Source organism: Mustelus asterias, chromosome 4, assembly GCF_964213995.1.
Source record: "Mustelus asterias chromosome 4, sMusAst1.hap1.1, whole genome shotgun sequence".
NCBI lineage: Eukaryota > Metazoa > Chordata > Chondrichthyes > Carcharhiniformes > Triakidae > Mustelus > Mustelus asterias.
This window is the reverse complement of record NC_135804.1, coordinates 24,878,137-24,897,181: the sequence shown is the minus strand read 5'-3', so window position 1 is coordinate 24,897,181 and position 19,045 is coordinate 24,878,137. Positions and strand designations below refer to the sequence as shown.

Below are 19,045 nucleotides of genomic sequence, written 5' to 3'. Positions count from 1 at the left end.
TGACTGGTGGTGTTCCTCAGGGATCAGTGTTGGGACCACAATTGTTTACGATTTACATAGATGATTTGGAGTTGGGGACTAAGTGCAGTGTGTCGAAATTCGCAGATGACACTAAGATGAGTGGCAGAGCAAAGTATGCAGAGGACGCTGAAAGTCTGCAAAGGGATATAGATAGCCTAAGTGAGTGGGCAAGGGTCTGGCAGTGGAGTACAATGTTGGTAAATGTGAGGTCATGCATTTTGGTAGGAACAACAGCAAAATGGACTATTATTTAAATGGTAAAAATTGCAGCATGCTACTGAGCAAAGGGACCTGGGTGTCCTTGTGCAGGAATCTCAAGGAGTTGGTTTGCAGGTGCAGCAGGTAATTAAGAAGGCAAATGGAATTTTGTCCTTCATTGCTAGAGGGATGGAGTTTAAAAACAGCGAGGTTATGTTGCAGATGTACAAGGTGCTGGTGAGGCCACACCTGGAGTACTGTGTACAGTTTTGGTCTCCTTACTTGAGAAAGGATATACTGGCACTGGAGGGGGTGCAGAGGAGATTCACTAGGTTGATTCCGGAGTTGAGAGGGTTGGCTTATGAGGAGAGACTGAGTAGACTGGGGCTATACTCATTGGAGTTCAGAAGAATGAGGGGAGATCGCATAGAAACATATACGGTTATGGAGGGAATAGATAAGATAGAAGCAGGGAAGTTGTTTCCACTGGTGGATGAAATTAGAACTAGGAGGCATGGCCTCAAAATAAGGGGGAACAGATTTAAGACCGAGTTGAGGAGGAACTTCTTCACACAAAAGGTTGTGAATCTGTGGAGTCCCCTGCCCAGTGAAGCAGTTGAGGGTACCTCATTGAATGTTTTTAAGGCAAGGACAGATACATTTTTGAACAGTAAAGGAATTAAGGGTTATGGTGAGCGAGTGCATAAGGGGAGCGAGTCCACGAAAAGATCAGCCATGATCTTATTGAATGGCGGAGCAGGCTCGAGGGGCCAGATGGCCTACTCCTGCTCCTCGTTCTTATGTTCTTATTCCAAAAATGAAGACGAATGTAGATGGTGTTTTGCAGTGGCTGGCATGATGTGTCATGGAATGTTCCTCCCACAACATCTGAGTTCAGATGGAACATTCAGACATGCCACCCTCTCTTTTCAATTTAAAGAGGAGAGGAGGAAGAGGTGAGCTATTAGGAATGACTGTCTAGAAATACCCAACTTTGCCTGCCCCATTCTCCTTATGTTACAAGATCCAAACTTACCTTCTCATCAAGTAGGGGCTGAAAACTCCAAGTCCCAACAGACCTCCATGCATGCGCACACCAGGAGCAGGCAGAGCACGCACAATTTGGCATTTTGCAGTTCTTCAGGCCAAAGGTAGACCCAATGAAAAGAAGTGGCATGAAAACTGGATCATGTGGCCCAAGAGTGGAGTGCCATTATCAGAGTCTCACAACAAGCCACTTAAAAGGAAGCTACGCTGAGCAGAGAAAGAGGCTCCAAGCAGAAGAAAGAACTGCAGTTGGCTTTTAAGCCAATTGACTTTTCAGCAATGAGGCCTTGGGAGAAGCCCTGGAGATTGAAGGAGGCAGAAGTTTGATGGTTCCGTGCTTCATGCATTGTGACAAAAGTAACCCCGAGTAATGTTCTGCTCAGTGCAGCCAAAGATCTGAAGTTGTGTTTATGAGTTGGTGCTGGAGCACAGACTTAAGAATCTAGTCTTGGAAATGGAGTCTTGGAAGAGAAGACTGAAACACAGGTGTGCCATTGTTAAGGCAGTGCAAGTTGGAGTGACTTTTGGAGAAAATTCCATGGCTGGAACTTTGCAAGCGAAGACTGGATTCCCTCATGAGAAAGATAGAGTACCAACAAGATTGGACAACTCAGTGTTTATGATGCCTGGGTGGGTTGGTGAAAAATCAGAGGAATGTATCTTGGTTGCATCTGCCATTAATCGTGCAGTGTGGGTGTTAGAACACAGTTTGGCACTAATTCACATGTCTCTCATGGGGAGATGATGGCCGAGTGGTAATACCACTGCAGTGGTAATCCAGAGACCCAGGCAAATGGTCTGGGGACACGAGTTCAAATCCCACCATGGCAGCACGAGGAATATGCATTCCGTTAATAAATTTAGAACATAAACCTAGTCTCAGTAATGGCTGTGGCCATGAAACTATCAATTGCTGTACAAACCCACATGCTTTGCTAATTTCCTTCGGGGAAGGAAATCTTCCATCCTTATCTGATTTGGTCTGGTCTGTGTGATTCCAGAACCACAGCAAAATAGTTGACTCTTAACTGTTCTCTGCAATGGCCTAGCAAGTCACTCATTCATGGGCAATTAGGGATGGACAATAAATGCTGGTCTTGCCAGCGACACCCACAGTCTATCAAAGAACAAAACATAACTCATGTTAATCCTGAACATTGGAGTACACAATAGATGTTGTATTCTGTAACTGTGGAATCTTGTGGCTTTATTCTCTTAATAAATGTCTTGGATCTCAAATTTTGACTACTTTAAACAAAAAGTTAGAGGACTCAAACTGGATTGTACCAAAACCTGGGGGTCTGGTCCAAGATCAAAACACTTGAGAAGGTGGGGTTATAGCCATCTTCTTGAACTGCAGCAGTCCACATGCTGCAAGGTTGGGAATTCCAGGTTTTTGACCTAGTGTTCAGATTACCAAAGATTACAAGTGTAAGAGGAAGACTAATAAATATGGACTATTACAACAATTTTAGGGCAGACAACAATCATGGTGTATTAAGGGTCAAAGGATTACAATCAAAAGGAACTTGTAACTTACTGAAGAGACTCTTTAGGGTTTTAAAAAAAAACTGTACAGTGCAGCATTAGAAAGGTTAAGTAAAATATCACCAGGTAACGTGTCAATGAGGCAAAAGACAAAACACTGCTAGCCAAACGAGTACGTGATTAAGCAGCAGTGAACATGTCTGGAGCCTCTGCAATACTTAGATGGCCTGAATTAGCAAAGTTAAGAATGCAAAGCCAAAGCCTGGTAGCAACAAGCACACAGGAAATTACATGGACCCAAAGAGAGATAAGAAAGACAGACAGTTATTGGGATAGTAGGCACCCTGCCATGTGAACATCTGCAAATTGTTTCATGCAAAACCTAAAACCACACAATGTTGGAATGTAAATAATGCCATGCCTGTGTAACTTACAATGTATACATAGAAACAAGAAACAGGAGTCGCCCTTTCGGCCCTGCTCCACAATTATAATCATGGCTGATCATCAAATTCAATATTCTATGACCCCTTGTTCTGGACTCCCCCACCATAGAGAACATTGTTTCTGAACCTACCCTGTCTAACCCTGTTAGAATTTTAAGTTTCTATGAGATCCCCTCTCTATCTTCTAAACTCCAGTGAAAATGATCCTAACCAACTTAAGTCTCTCCTCATATGGCAGACCTGCCATCCCAGGGATCAGCCTGGTAACCCTTCACTGTACTCCCTCTATAGCAAGGACATCCTTCCTCAGGTAAGGACCAAAACTGCACACAATACTCCAGGTGTGGCCTCACCAATACCCTATACAATTACAGCAAAACATCCCTATTCCTACACTCAAATCCGCTTGCTAAGGCCAACATACCATTTGTCTTCTTTACTGCCTGCTGTACCTGCGCGCTTACTTTCAGCAGCTGATGCACGAAGACATCAAGGTCTTGCTGAGTATCCACCTCTCTCAATTTACACCCATTCAAGTAATAATCTGCCTTCCTATTACCGCTACCAAAGTGAATAACCTCACATTTATCCACATTATACTGCATTTGCCATGCACATGCCCACACACTCAGCCTGTCCAAATCACGCTGAAGCATCTTTGCATCCTCCTCACAGTTCACCCTCCCACCCAACCTTGTATCATCTGCAAATTTGGAGATAATACATTCAGATCGCTCTTCCAAATCATTAGTATATAATGTGAACAGTTGGGGTCCTAGCACAGATCCCTGTGGTACCCCACTCATCACTGCCTGTTATCAGAAAACGACCCATTTATGCCAACTCTTTGCTTCCTATCTGCTAATCAGCTTTCTATCCATCTCAAAACATTAGCTGTAATTCTTTGCACTTCAACTTTACATAGTGGTCTGTTCTGTGAGGCCTCGTCAAAAGTCTCCTGAAAGTCTAAATAAACCACATCCATTGGTTCTCCTCAGTCAACTCTACTAGTTACATCCTCAAAAAATTCCAATGGATTCGTCAAGTATGATTTCCCCCTTTGTAAATCCATGCTGACTTTGTCTGATGATACCACCGATTTCTAAATGCTGAGTTACGAAATCCTCGATAATGGACTCCCCAGCAACTTCCCCAGTATTGACATTAGACTCACTGGTCTTTAATTTCCGGTTTTCTCTCTACCTCCTTTTTTTTTTTGAGTATCAGCCATTTCTTTACTCCCCGTTATGAATTCTCCCGTTTCTGACAGTAAGGGGCCTACATTCATTTTTGTCAATCTTTCTCTCTTTACATACCGATAGAAACTTTTACAGTCAGCTTTTATGTTCCCTGCTAACTTACTTTCATACTTTATTTTTCTCTTCTTAATCAATCCCTTGGTCTGCGTTTGGTGAATTTTAAACTGCTCCCAATCCTCAGGCCTTTGCTTTTTCTTACCAATTTGCATGCTTCTTCCTTGAACCTGATACTATCTCTAATTTCCCTTGTAAACCAAGGTTTGGCCACAGTTCCCTTACCACTCTTGCGCCAAAAGGAATAAACAACTTCTGGAGATCACCTATTCGTTCCTTAAATGCCTGCCATTGCCTGTCCACTGTCTTTCCCTTCAGTAATGTTTCCCAGTCGATCATGGTCAATTCATGCCTCATACCATCATAATTACCTTTATTGAGATTCAAGATCCTGGTCTCAGAATCAATTACATCATTATCCACCTTGACAAAGAACTCTACCATATTGTGGTCACTCGTCCCCAAGGTTTTCTCAACTAGATTTCCAACGAATCCTTTCTCATTGCACAATACCCAATATATTGCATGATTCTTCAACTAGGGCAGAGTCAATTTCAGAGACTTTGAGGTTGGCTCTGCCAACGCACTGGCTAATAAACAATCGTTCTATACTGGATCTCTCCAGAGATTATTTTGTAGAACAATCTGCTCCATAACATAAGCTAGGATGCAAATAACCTAAGCATGCTGTGATACACGAAACAGACAGGGAAAACAATACAAGTGTATCTTCTAACATTACAGTACATCCCAGAGCACTAATGGGGATGACTATCAAAAATAATTTTTGTAATGAACAAAGAACAAAGAAAATTACAGCACAGGAACAGGCCCTTCAGCCCTCCAAGCCTGCACCAACCATGCTGCCTGACTGAACTAAAACCCTCTACCCTTCCGGGGACCATATCCCTCTATTCCCATCCTATGCATAATGCTACAGAAGTATTTATGTACGACTCAAGTGTAGCAAAACAAATCTACAAAAATAATTCAATAAATCAGGAGTCTCAGATAAATGATATTTTGTACCAAGTCGAGTTCTCCAATGAAATACTGCTTCAGCATCTCTCTGGCATCAGATGAATGGCCCACATCTTCAAAGCTTTCTGTGGCATCACCCCCAGCTTGTTCAAAGAGCACCTCTTCTCCACCAGGATGCTACAATAGAAAAAAGATTATTAAAATGTGCAATGTAGAAGTGGTAACAATTGAAAAATATCCACACCAGAACTTCAGAGGAAATAAAATAATACACAATATTTATGTTTGCAACTATCAGGGTTCAATATTTTTCATAGTACAGTGCAGCACAATAGAGGATCTTCCCACTGTGGAGATGAAACATTGCACTGCTATCTTTCTTACCAAAGTTGTATGACTGTTGCATTGAAGAGGAGGTCAAATTGACGATGACGATACTGTGCCTTTAAGAAATGTATTTTTATCATGTTTCTTGAAAGGGGTATGTTTAAAATTCAGCTCTGTTTTACATGGTGCCAATTTATCTGGGCAACAGGCAGCTCAAATGTTGAGAATGCAAGATAATGACTGATCGAGTAATGGAGCAATACAGCATTAAAACAGGCCCTTTGGCCCAATCAGTCCAATCTGACCATTGTGCCCTCCCAGCTTTCCCTCATTTAGCCCATATCCCTCTAATCCTTTCCCATCCATGTACAAATGTTTTTTAAATGTTGCAATTGGACCTGCCTCAAACACTCTCTGGCAGCTCATTCCATATACGCACCACCCTCTACGTGACCCCTCAGGTTCCTTTTACGTCTTTCCCCTCTCATCTTAAAATCTTAGCAAATGATGTCTTTTTCTAAACAGAGTTAATGTATTTGTGTTTATTTAGGTTTCCCTTGGGGTTATCTATCACTTGGACAGTGAGGAATAAAACTAGAGAGTTGGCTGATTGATATGATTCAATACTTATGGCTGTATCGGGCTGTTGCTTGACTGATTTGCAGGACAGTTTATCCAATTTAAGCGCTGGCCCCTTGATTGGTTGAATGCAGCACAGAAAGACATACTTAGCGTATTCGGAATTAAGTACAAACCTAGTTAATCTGCTATATGAGTGTATCTGCATACAGATTGTAGAAGGTAGGAAACACAGAGCTAGATGGTCCCACAACTAATGGATCCAAGCAAACCTCAGTAGCCTAACTTCTTCAGTCAAGAGTGATGATAAACTACCAGGCCAACTAACAGCAAAATACAACCATTTTTGGATTGCCATCCTCAGTCATGACGGAATTTAGCTGATGGGTGCAAGAAACAAGGCTGATTCTTTGCAGGCACCTTCTGCCAAAACTACAAAGTGAAAAACCCTACTCCACCTTCCCAAGGTGCTCGCCACTATAAATGTCAGGGTCCAGACATTTTTTTTTATTCCTCATGATATTAAGAAGCACAATATACTGGACACTGCAAAGGCTATATGCGCTGACAGTATCCTCACTAGTGTTCAAGACCAGTGCACCAATGTTAGCTGCTGCCCTATCCAAGTTTTTCCAGTACACCTATACTGCTAGCATCGATCCCATAACACAGAAATGTTGCTCAAGTATGCGCCAAGGGTAAATTTAAGTTTCCCAATCACTATCATATAAGTTTCCTCCCAATCATCAGTAAATTGATCAAGAGAACAATTATTGACATTTCCTCACACCTGTTCACTGACATTCAGTTCCATGTGAAAAGTGCAACAGTTGAATGCTGGAGGAGATGCAAGATTCACTGTTTGCAGCATTTGACTGATCATGACACCAAGGCACACGAGCAAAAATAAGGTCATGGAAGTCAAAGACAAAATCTTCTAATGGCTGGAGCCATACCCAATATACAAGATGGTTGTGGTTTTTGGTCAATCGTTGTAGCCCCAGGACATTTTTACAAGGGTTCCTCAGGGAAACATTTATATCCCCAACTATCATCAATGATCTTCCATTAATAATAAGGGACCAAGTGAGGCTGCTTGCTGACAATTGCAGTGTTCAGTTTCATCAACTACTCAGAGAATGAAGAAATTTATGACAAACTACAGAAGGATCTGGATAATTCTCAGGTTTGAATTGACAATTGGTTGGTAACATCTGAACTACATAATTATTGCATAATGACCATCACAGACAAGTTAAGCCCAGCTATCTCTCCTTGATTTTGAACAGCACCACCCATGCAGAATCCTCTATTATCAACATCTTGGGATCACCAGAAGAGAGCTGAAACAACCATATCTAGTGACTACAAATGTAGGAAAGAAATTGAGTATTTTGTGATAAATGTGGTTCTAGTTCTAATCACTCAAATTCTCTATAATGTGAAAAGTCAGGAGGGTGCTTGAACGGTCACTTCTTGTTTAGCTGGATGCTGGTATAAAAGCACACCAATTATTCATTCATTGACCAATGTTAAGGATTCAATAATCACCACTAGTGCCCAGGACTGCAGTATGTATAACCTGCAGGGTAAACTGCAGCAACTCAATCAGGTTATTTTGACAGCACCTGCCTTCCATGCAACTTGGCCACAGAAGGATACAAGCAGCAAGACTGAGGCAACAACACCACCTCGGCAAACAATAAAACAATTTAAATTTAATGAAACATTACAAGAGCCCTCACTGTAACATTATAAAACAAAAAATGGCATCAAGCCACATGACGAGATATTAGGTCAGATGACCAAAAACTTGATCAAAGTGGTAAGTTTTAAGAAGCATCTTAAAGAAGGAGAGTGAGGTAAAGAGAAAATTCCAGAACTTGGGGCTAGACAGCTGAAGGCACAGCCACCAATGATGGAGCAATTAGAATCAGGGATGATCAAAAGCCAAGAATTATATGAGTGCAGATATCTCTGAGGGTTATGGGTCCGGAGAAGATGCAGAGATAGGGAGGCACAAGGGTATGAGGGATTTGAAAGCAAGGGTGAGAATTTTAAAATAAAGAAATTGCTTGACTAAGAGCTAGTTAAATTAGAGAACACTGGGGTGAATTGGGTTCAGGACAAGACGCCGAGTTAAAACATGGGCAGAGTTTTGGATGATCTTAAGTTTACAGAGGATAGCTGTGAGAACCCAGCGAGGAGAGCATTGGGAAAGTTAAGTCTCAATGTAAAAAGGCATAAATAAGGGTTTCAGGAGCAGATGAGCTAAACAGAAAGGAGATCAGGCAAGTCACGCAGGTGGAAATGGGCAGTTTTAGTGATGGTGCAAATATGTGATTAGAAGTTCATTGTGTAGTCAAATATGACAAAGATTGTGAACAACCTGATTTCGTCTCAGACTGTTGCCAAGGAAGGGGATGGAGTTGGTAACTGAGGTTGTCAAATTTTGAAGAGGGAGCAAAAACGATTGCTTTAATCTTCCCAATGTTTAAATGGAGAAAATTTCTGCTCTTACAAGCCACATCATCCCAACTGGACATAACATTGCTGTTTCTTTATTTCCCTTCTAACAACATTTGTGAGCACTATGACAATCAGGAACTACAGCAGTTCAAAAGGACCCTTCATCTCTTTCTCAGACAGCAAGGACATAAGTGCAACTTTGCCCACATCCTAATAATTTTTAGTGCGCAAAAGTCTGCTTTAAATTGCTCCCACTCTAATTAAAAAACGAGCATAGCTCCTAAAATTAAAATTGAACAATGCCCTTGAAGATTGCAGCTCAGCCTCACAATTATGTCTTCCAAGAACTGGAAGCAAGCTGTTCCAACTTTTATCTTTGAACTCAGGCAAGTGTGTTACAACTGAGCCAAGATTGACATTGATTTTAATGTTCAATTCAGAATTTTAACAATAAAAGTAATCGAGAGTTTTAATACATACACATTTTCAATGTCACTATTGTTTGTTCACTTACTCTTCACAATACCAGATGTTACATTTATCGCAGATCAAGTGGTAATTCCAATTAACTGCATAATTATCAAGATAAGTTAGCCGAACAGATATCATTATTGATTCACGTGCATAGTTTAAATAACCACTGGAAGGCTAAACGTGTGGCTTTTTCAGTTGCCAGTTTTCCAGGAACTTGCCTAACATTAACGAAGGGCAAAATTTCCTACTGGGCTCCCGACATACAGCCCAGCACCAACCTAGACATCGGAAATAACAACAGCAAACCCAGCCTTCACGACCCTACAAAATCCTCCTTACTAACATTTGGGGACTTGTGCCAAAATTGGGACAAGATTAGTCAAGCAACAGCCTGACAAAGTCATGCTCACGGAATCATACCTGATAGACAGATTACAGCAATGAGCCATAGCAAAACTGGAGTCAATGGGAATCGGGGGGGGGGGAACGCTCCATTCGTTGGAGTCATAACTGGCATAAAGGAAGATGGTTGTCGTGAATGGAGGTCAATCATCTCAGCTCTAGGACATGGGCCCAAACATTTTAGCTTACTTCAATGACCTTGCTTCCATCACAAGGTCAGAAGTGTGGACATTCATTGATGACTGCACAATATTCAATGTCATTCGTGACTCGCCAGATACTGAAGCAGTCCAAATGCAACAAAACAGGCTTGGGCTGACAAGTGGCAAGTAACATTCACACCACACAAGTGCCAGGACATGACCCTCTCCAACAACAGAGGATCTAATCTTTGCTCCGTAACATTCACCGAAAGTACCATTGCTAAATCCCCCACTATCAACATCCTGGAGTTTACCATTGACCAAAAACTGAAATAAACCTGCCACACAAATACTGAGGCTACCAGAACAGGTTAAAGGCTAGGAATCCTATGGCAACTAACTTATCTCCTGACTTCTCAAAGCTTGTCCACCATGATGGAATCTCTCTACTTGCCTCGATGCGTGCAGCTCCAACAACACAAGAGGCTTGACACTATCCAGGAAAAAGCAGCCTGCTTGATTGTTATCCCTTCCACAAACATACAATCTCTCCATTACCGATGAACAGTGGCAGCTGTGTGCACTATAAGATCATTGCAGGCACCTTTAGGTGCTGTCTAAAGGTTCTTTAGACAGTACCTTACAAACCCACTACCAGCTAGAATGAAATGGGCTGCAGATACCTAGGAACACCGCCACCTGGAAGTTCCCCTCCAAGTCATTCACCACCCTGATTTGTAAACATATTGCCGTTCTTTCATTGCTGCTGAGTCACAATCCCGGAAGTCCCTCCCTAACAGCACTGTGGATATACCTACACCTCCAGGGACTGCAGCAGTTCAAGGCGGCAATTCATCATCACCTTCTGAAGTGAACGAGGGATGGGCAATAAATGCTGGCCTAGCCAATGGCACCCACATGCCACAAATTAATTAAATGTTGCCCTAAAGGTTGAAGGAAATTGCCAACTAATTCTGTGCAATTTGCAGAATGCAAGATCATCTATGCATTCTATTCCTCACATTAGGTTTCCTGGAATTTTTCAGGGAGTCAGCTCAAGTTAGCATTTGAGAGTTCCTTCACTCCAAACACCATTCCCTCGCGACTGATTCCAACCCTCACCTTGGCAGCTGCCTGCAAAGTGATTAAGCCAGTTTGTTCACAACCTTGGTGTCACATTTGATACGGAGGGGAGTTCAGTGACATCATCCAACTTCACCCCATTTCTGCTCATCTACTGCTGAAATTGTGCCTTGGTGACATCTAGAGTTTACAAATCCAATGCACTCTTAGCTGATTTTCCAAATTGACCTCCATAAATTTGAAGTCATCCAAAACTCTGCTGCCCATGTCTGAACTTAAAGTACCAATTTAAGGGCTGCCAATGTGAAGTTGGTTTGTTTAATTGGTTAGCTTTTTACCATCAAGAGCCAGGTCCCAAGATGTTGTTCCAAATGTTGGGCTGGGAGCCAGGATGTGATAAATGGACATCTGGATAATCGTGATATAAATGGGCATAGTGAGCATGGATTTATGAATGGGAAATCATGTTTGATGAACTTGTTTGAGTTTTTTGGGATCTCCACATCATAGCCAGGGGTGAAGCAGACATGGAGCGGCGGCTCCAGACCAAGGGAAACATCTTAGCTGCATCTACCTTGTCTATTCCTATAACTATTTTGTAGGTTTCAATGCGATCACCACTCATTCTTCAAAACTCTCTAGAGAATACAGCCTAGTATGCCCAATCTCCCACCTTCCCTGGAACAAGTCTGGTGAACCTTCATTGCACTCTTGACAATAATATCCTCTCTGTGGTAAGAGGACCAAAACTGCACACAGTACTCCAGATGCGGCCTAACCAAGCTCCTGTACAACGCAAGCAAAACTTCACTACTCCTGTACTCAAATTCTCTTCCGATAAACACTAATATTCCATTAGCCTTCCAAATAGTTTGCTGCACCTGCATATTAGTCTTCAGTGGCATACGGACAAGGACACCCAGTTCCCTTTGCACATCTACACTTTCCAACTTCTTACCATTGAGGAAATATTCTGCACATTTGTTTCTTCTACCAAAGTGGATTACCTCACATTTTTCCACATCATACATATATTTCTTAAAAGCATAGTATTATCACTACAGTCAAGAGAATTCATAAAGGGGAATAGAAAAATGACAGACAAGCTAAATGATTACTGTCTATTTTCATCAGGAACATACAAGAAATTGCTCCAATTCCAAGGGACCATGTTCTTACCCACTCACTAAAATCTATCCAAATCTGCATTACATCTTCTTCACAACGTACATTCCCGCCTAGCTTGGTATCATCTACAGACTTGGAAATATTACATTTGGTCTCCACATGCAAATCATTGATGCGTATCATGAACACCTGGAGTACAAGTACTGTTCTTGTGATATCCCACTAGCCACAGCCTGCAAACGTAAGAATGATCCGTTTCTTCCTACTCTATTTTTTGCCTGTTGGTCAATCCTTAATTAATGCCAGTGTATTGCCTCCGATCCTACATGCTTTTATTTGGCTTATCAAACTCCTGGCTTTATCAAATACCTTCTGAAAATCCAATGTTCACCAATTTTGTTATTAACATCCCAAAAAACTCAAACAAGTTCATCAAACATGATTTCCCATTCATAAATCCATGCCCATTCATATCACGATTATCCAGATGTCCATTTATCACATCCTTTATAATAGGGAAAACATTAGAACCTATAACTGATAAAAGGCTAACAGGCCTGTAGTTCCCGGTTTACTCTCTCCTTACATAGTGGGGTGACATGTGTTATGTTCCAATCTTCATGAACCATTCCAGAATCTATTGAATTTTGGAAGCTGATCACCAATGCACCCACTTTCTACACTCGGATGCATAATGTCAGGTCCCGGAGACTTAATTTCTCCAATACAACCTTCTTACTTGTACTAATTTCCTTCAACTCCTCATTCTTATATAGTCCCTTGGAATTGGAGAAATTTATTGTATGTTCCTTACTGAAAATAGACAGTAATCATTTAGCTTGTGTGTCATTTCTCTATTCCCTTTTTATGAATTATCTTGACTCCTGTGATAATACTGTGCCTTTAAGAAATATATTTATATCATGTTTCTACTAAGGGGACTGTTGAAAGTAAAGTTCTGTTTTGCAAGGTGCAAATTTGACTAAGAAATCTTTTAAGTTGGTAGCTGGGAGAACACAGGAGCTGGGGCGGCCCGATGGCAGTGGTTAGGACTGCTGTCTCACAGCGTCAGGGACCCAGGTTTGATTTCCGGCTTGGGTGACTGTCTGTGTGCAGTTTGCACATTCTCCCCATGTCTGCGTGGTTTCCTCCCCCAGTCCAAAAATGTGCGGCTTAGGTTGATTGGCCATGCTAAATTGCTCCTTAGTGTCAGGGGGATTAGTAGGTAAATATTTCGGGTTATGGGGATAGCACCTGGGTGGGATTGTTGTCGGTGCAGGCTCGATAGGCTGAATGGCCTCTTTCTGCACAGTAGGGATTCTATGATTCTAACAGGATAAATAACTGGGGTGTTTGTTTTAAACTGAGCTAATGCATTTGTGTTTACTTCGGTTCCCCCTGGGATTTCAGAGTAGAATTTTGATTAGGTTGATTGACAGGACCGAATCATGTCATAGAAATCATAGAAACCCTACAGTGCAGAAGGAGGCCATTCGGCCCATCGAGTCTGCACCGACCACAATCCCACCCAGGCCCTATCCCCACATATTTACTTGCTAATCCCTCTAACCTACGCATCTCAGGACTCTAAGGGGCAATTTTTAACCTGGCCAATCAACCTAACCCGCACATCTTTGGACTGTGGGAGGAAACCGGAGCACCCGGAGGAAACCCACGCAGACACGAGGAGAAAGTGCAAACTCCACACAGACAGTGACCCGAGCTGGGAATCGAACCCGGGACCCTGGAGCTGTGAAGCAGCAGTGCTAACCACTGTGCTACCGTGCTACCTGTGCTTAATGGGAGGAGCCAAACTTGCAAGGAAACACAATTTCTCTTTCCTTTTAAAACAAGCAGATACTACGTGGTTCTGAAAGAAGCAATGTGTCTTTCTTGAAGGTGTCTTTAGAGCTCCAGGGCTGGCAACCCAAGTACAAGCAAGTAAGCCTAGGTTTTGCGAACTGATTTTGAAGAGAGGTTTAAGTCTGTAAGAGGAATACTGCTTGAACTGGAACGTTGAGGAATTGGTGTTCCATTTGGTTAGTTTACATAGGGCATGCCTTGTGGAGGAATAGCTCTTTCAGTGGCTACAGATTTCCTGGGTGTCAGAGTCATAGATTTACAGCATGGAAACAGGCCCTTTGGCCCAACTTGTCCTTGCCGCCCTTTATTTTTAAAAAAATCCTTAAGCTAGTCCCAATTGCCTGCGTTTGACCCATATCCCTCTACACCCATCTTACCCATGTAACCGTCTAAACGTTTTTTAAAAGACAAAATTGTACCCACCTCTACTACTATCACTGGCAGCTTGTTCCAGACACTCACCACCCTCTGCGTGAAAGGGGTCACTCACGAGTGGTTTACAAAAGATGGTTAAAACAAAGCCTTGGGAATAGGCCTGTAATGGACCCACATTTGTCTTCACTAAAGGTTCTCTTTTTTTTGCATATATAAGTTTTTACAGTCCATCTTTGTGTTTTTTTGTTAGACTGCATTCATTTTCTATTCTTCCTTTCTCCATCAGTTTCTTGGCCTTCCTTGGCTGTATTATAAAAACCTCCCGACCGACAGGTTTACTGCGATTTCTGGCAACTTATTTTTACCCTTTTTAATCTTATACAATCCTTAACTTCCTTCGTCAGCCACAATTCAATGGCTTTTTGCATCTTGGAGGAATGTTTGGGTGCTTTAAGCGATGTAATTAATAGTCCTTTGAAAATTATCCATTGCCTATGCAGAGTCAAACCCTTTAATGTATTTTCCTAATCTACCTCAGCCAATTTGTCCCTAATGCCTTTTAATTTCCTTTATCCAACTTTTGACAACCTGCCTTCAGCTTGAACTTCCTCACTTTCAAACATAATGTAAAATTCTATAATCTTGTGGCCACTAATCCCTAAAGGTTCTTTTGCAAGATTAATTAGCCCCCTTTGTCCAGGTCTCAACCTCAAAACCAGTGTGAATGCCTTCTGATTGCCCTCCCTTCTACACCACGTATTTAATCCATCAATCCTCCCATTCTCACTAACACATGGAACTGGGAGTAATCCTGAGATTACCGCTCTTGAGGTCCCGCTTTTTCCATTCCATCAATACTCCCTGAAATATGCTTTCAAGACCTCATTCCTCTTCCTACCTACGTCATGGGAAGCAACACTCCCCTAAGGAGCCATTGGAACCAACACTCCACTGAGGAGCCATCACTCTCATCACCTTCTAAAACAGAAAACTGATTAGCAAACTGGATCAACTTAGGGGATGTCTGTGCTGCCTGCCTGGTTGTCTTAAACTATCTGGCAGTCAACCATTGCCTCTCTGGCTGTACATTTCTAACCTGCAGTGTGACCAATTCCTTGAAAGTGCCAGGTACATAGTGCTCTCTTGTGATGACTTCAACTGCCACTCAAGTTCTGAAACCCAGAGCTTAAGTTAGAGTAGCTGGTGACATTTCGTACAGATGTGTTTGCCTGTGACAGATGCGTCCATGACTTCACACGTATCACAGGATGGACACCCAATTTGGCCAAGCTGACCTGCCAATCTGTAACCAACAAATAATTATTACACTTAGCGTAATTACAATGACTGGACTAAATTACTTGCAACTTAGCTTTACTGCACTATGTTAACTTTATCTTACTTTATTACACTTGGTCTTGAATTAACTTTATGTCCCTAGTGCTAGTGTTCCTTACTGAAATCCAATCTCCCTGGTTCCGCTCTCAGTCCAGCTCATATCTCCTGGCTCCATTCTTTTTCAGTTAATTGGTTTCTTTAATTTTACTCAAAAAAGTAATAAAAGAGTTGGGACTGAAATGAGCCATCAGCTCCAGAAACATTGTTAATTTAATAATTTTCTTCTGCAGTTTCATTTTAGTTACAGTGCCCCTTTAAAAGGTTAATTTATTAATTTTATTTTAGCTTAGTCAAAGAGTACATAAAGAGAGTCAGCTGGAACACTGGGTTAGTAGTTAGGAGACAGAGACACTGCTACATCCTGTGAATAAACCTGCTATCAAGGAGATCTGTGTCTTGTTTTGTATTTCACTATCTCGCTTGGATTCAATTAACAACAATGTTCCTTAACATTGACAATGTCAACTCTGGTAAGAAGAGATTTAGTCAAACCCAGAAGAACATGGACAAAATAACAAAAAACACATTGCTTTAAGGTTATCTGATATTGGCATGGTTTTGAACAAACAGTAGATCAACTGAATGTTTTGCAATGGACAACCGTCACTGGCCTGATAAATGTTTTGTATGACGATTCGCATCTTTCAACTTTACAAAATTATTGCTCAGATCAGATCTTGTGATTGCTTGGGGTGGAAGTGAAGGGACCCAAGATGCAGGGAGGGAACTGGAGACCATGGAGTGTGGACAGCTAAAGTCGCAGATGCCAGTGGTGAAGTCAAGGGAGTGGGCCAAAGTATGCAGAAAACAGGGCTATCCATAAGTTATGGGCTGGGGGGTGGATGAGGCCCTGAAGGGATTTACTCAGGAGGAGCAGAATTTGAAATTTAAGGCATTGGGGACCGAGAGACAATGCAGGTCAGGATTGACAGGTGAATTTTGTGGGTCAAAAGATAGATAATTGAGAGCTTGGAAGTGACTTGGGCAAAGATATTTTGTCATCTTAATTCCCATCGTGGGATGTATCCTATATAAACACAAATATATTTAAATCTATTTCTCTAATGCCCTTTTTAAAAAAAAAATGTATGACCAGATACTGTTCACTGGCAATTCTACCATTTATGTACTAGTACTTGGGGTGCACATACATAATTATTTGCATAACTGAATTGCCATGGCAATCAATGTCAAAAGCTCTCTCAAAATCAATCTCTAAATTGTATAAAATTGGGTAAAATGTCCAAACTGGTGTACTACAATTATATAGATCACACTGAATATAATGCTGTGAATTGAGTGCATCTTTCAATACATCATGCACCATAAAAACGTTTCCAATTTAAGAGACAAACATCCCAAATTTCAAAATAAAGCAAGCATCATAATTCACCCTAGTGCAGATCAAAGAACAAAATAATCAGCAGCTCCATGGGAGTTGGATTGTTATTTTGGATGTCACATGGGCTTGGATAGGAATACAGCAACAAAAAGGCAGCAGTATGGAAGAGTAATTGAACTTCAAATCTCACTTGGAATTAATTTATAGGTGAGAGAGTGTTGACAAAATGTTTGAAGCAGTTCAAGGAACAGTTGCCAAGACAATGGATGATTTCACGACAGGCAAGATGAATGACATTCCTACTTTATCACATTAGTGGGTAAAATAAAATAAGGTAATTAATCTTAAAGATCCTCAGGCATAAGTCAGATTGTGATAGAATACTTCAATTTGCCTGCTGACATCATCCTGAGCAAGGCATTCCAGTTGATCAGCAACCCCTCCAAATCTTAAATTTCCACTCCCTCCACCACAGACACTGTGGTTACAGTGTCCTATTTGGAATGAAAAGCAGCATTTTGCAAACCTGCAGCATTCCAGGCAACTCATCACTATCAAGGTGAACTAGGGATGGGTTGGCCTTCGTGGCAACACCCATATCCCAAGAATGAATTTACAAAAGTCTGAAGAAATTTGGAAAAATATATAGATGAGAAGGAACTGTGGAAACTGATTAATTCTAACAATACTTCTGAAATTATAAAGTACTGAAAATCCAATTAAAGCTTGTGAATTGTTGGTAAAATAATCCAGCAGATTGAGCAATCACAAACAATGTGAATCTGCAATTAAAAGACATATGATAAATTATTATAAATTTTATATTTCCATTTATCACTAAAACAAACATCCAATGTTACAAAATGCCCCATTCTCTTCCATACAAGAGTACTGCCATCAAAAAAAAAGCTGTGGTATTAGAATTCAGGCTCTTCCCCTTTCGCTTGAAACACATGGAGTACATGAAGTAAAGGTACTATCATAAGATCTATTTGTACTGATGAAGTCAATCAATTTTTGCAGTACCATATTAAAACTAATTTTCACATTTTTTAAAAAACCTATTTTTCTTTCTAAAATAGTTGACGCCTCCAATCCAACCGAGAGAGATTATTACTCTTTTTATAATTCACCTGACAAGAATGAATGACATGAACAGGCGTTTCCTTCCTCGGGCAAAAAAATGTTTTTTTTTGTCTGAAAAAGCACGCTTTTCCTGCAAGCCCATTATTGGAACACCAGGCCTAGCTAGCCTCGCAAGATAAACAACAAACGTGGAACTCACCTCCTCCAGAAATTTAGTGACATCGTACACTTTGTCGTGTATCACCAGCCATGTGGACTTGCTGCTGTTGTGGGCTTTGACTTCTTCCATCGTTATGTAATTCACGGCCGGGTCACAGTCGGTCTTATTATTTGGCTCGCCCATTGTGCACTTTCCTCCACTGACTGACTGACTAACTGGCAATGGTACTCGCTCCAGCTCGCTCTTCCTCCCCACACTGACGACTCACCGTCCGCGTTCCGGTACTCCCCCCCCGCAACTGAACGTCACCCTTTCACGTGATCGTGCCCTCGCGCCACGGTCGCTGCTGACAACAGCCAATCGCGTGCCGGGACAGCCGCTAACGGCTCGAGACGCTTCCCCCTTTCAAACCCGTCAGGCGATCGGTCGCCGCGTCACGTGATCAGGCGGTACCATTTCGCCGGCTGTTCGGCGGGCCCAAGATCGTGGCTGATGTGCTTCGTGAATTTTATTCTTACCTAACAGAAAAGGGAGGATTATGTTTTCCTTCTATTGTTAGCTTTCGACATTAGAGTGTGAGAGTTAAGAAGGCTTACGACAACTTTATGGCGAGACCACACCTGGCGCAGTGTGCACAGTCCAGAAGGACATCATTGGCCTAGTGGGAGTGCAATGAAGGTTCAGGAGACCGTGGACGACCTCATTGTAAGATGTGCCTTTAC

The 19,045-nt window shown here is 41.7% G+C and overlaps 1 protein-coding gene across 1 annotated transcript in view; it reads right to left on the bottom strand.

Moving 5' to 3' along the window:
* The window catches only part of cyb5b (cytochrome b5 type B), a 31,092-nt gene extending 12,341 nt beyond the window's left edge, over positions 1-18,751 (bottom strand). Inside the window, exons 1-2 of the mRNA XM_078210659.1 lie at positions 18,363-18,751; positions 5,543-5,671 (exon numbers count right to left, since the gene is read on the bottom strand). Coding sequence (XP_078066785.1) covers positions 5,543-5,671; positions 18,363-18,506 — 273 coding nt within the window. The 5' untranslated portion in view covers positions 18,507-18,751. The remainder of the gene's footprint in view (positions 1-5,542; positions 5,672-18,362) is intronic.
* Between the last annotated feature and the right edge of the window lie 294 nt (positions 18,752-19,045).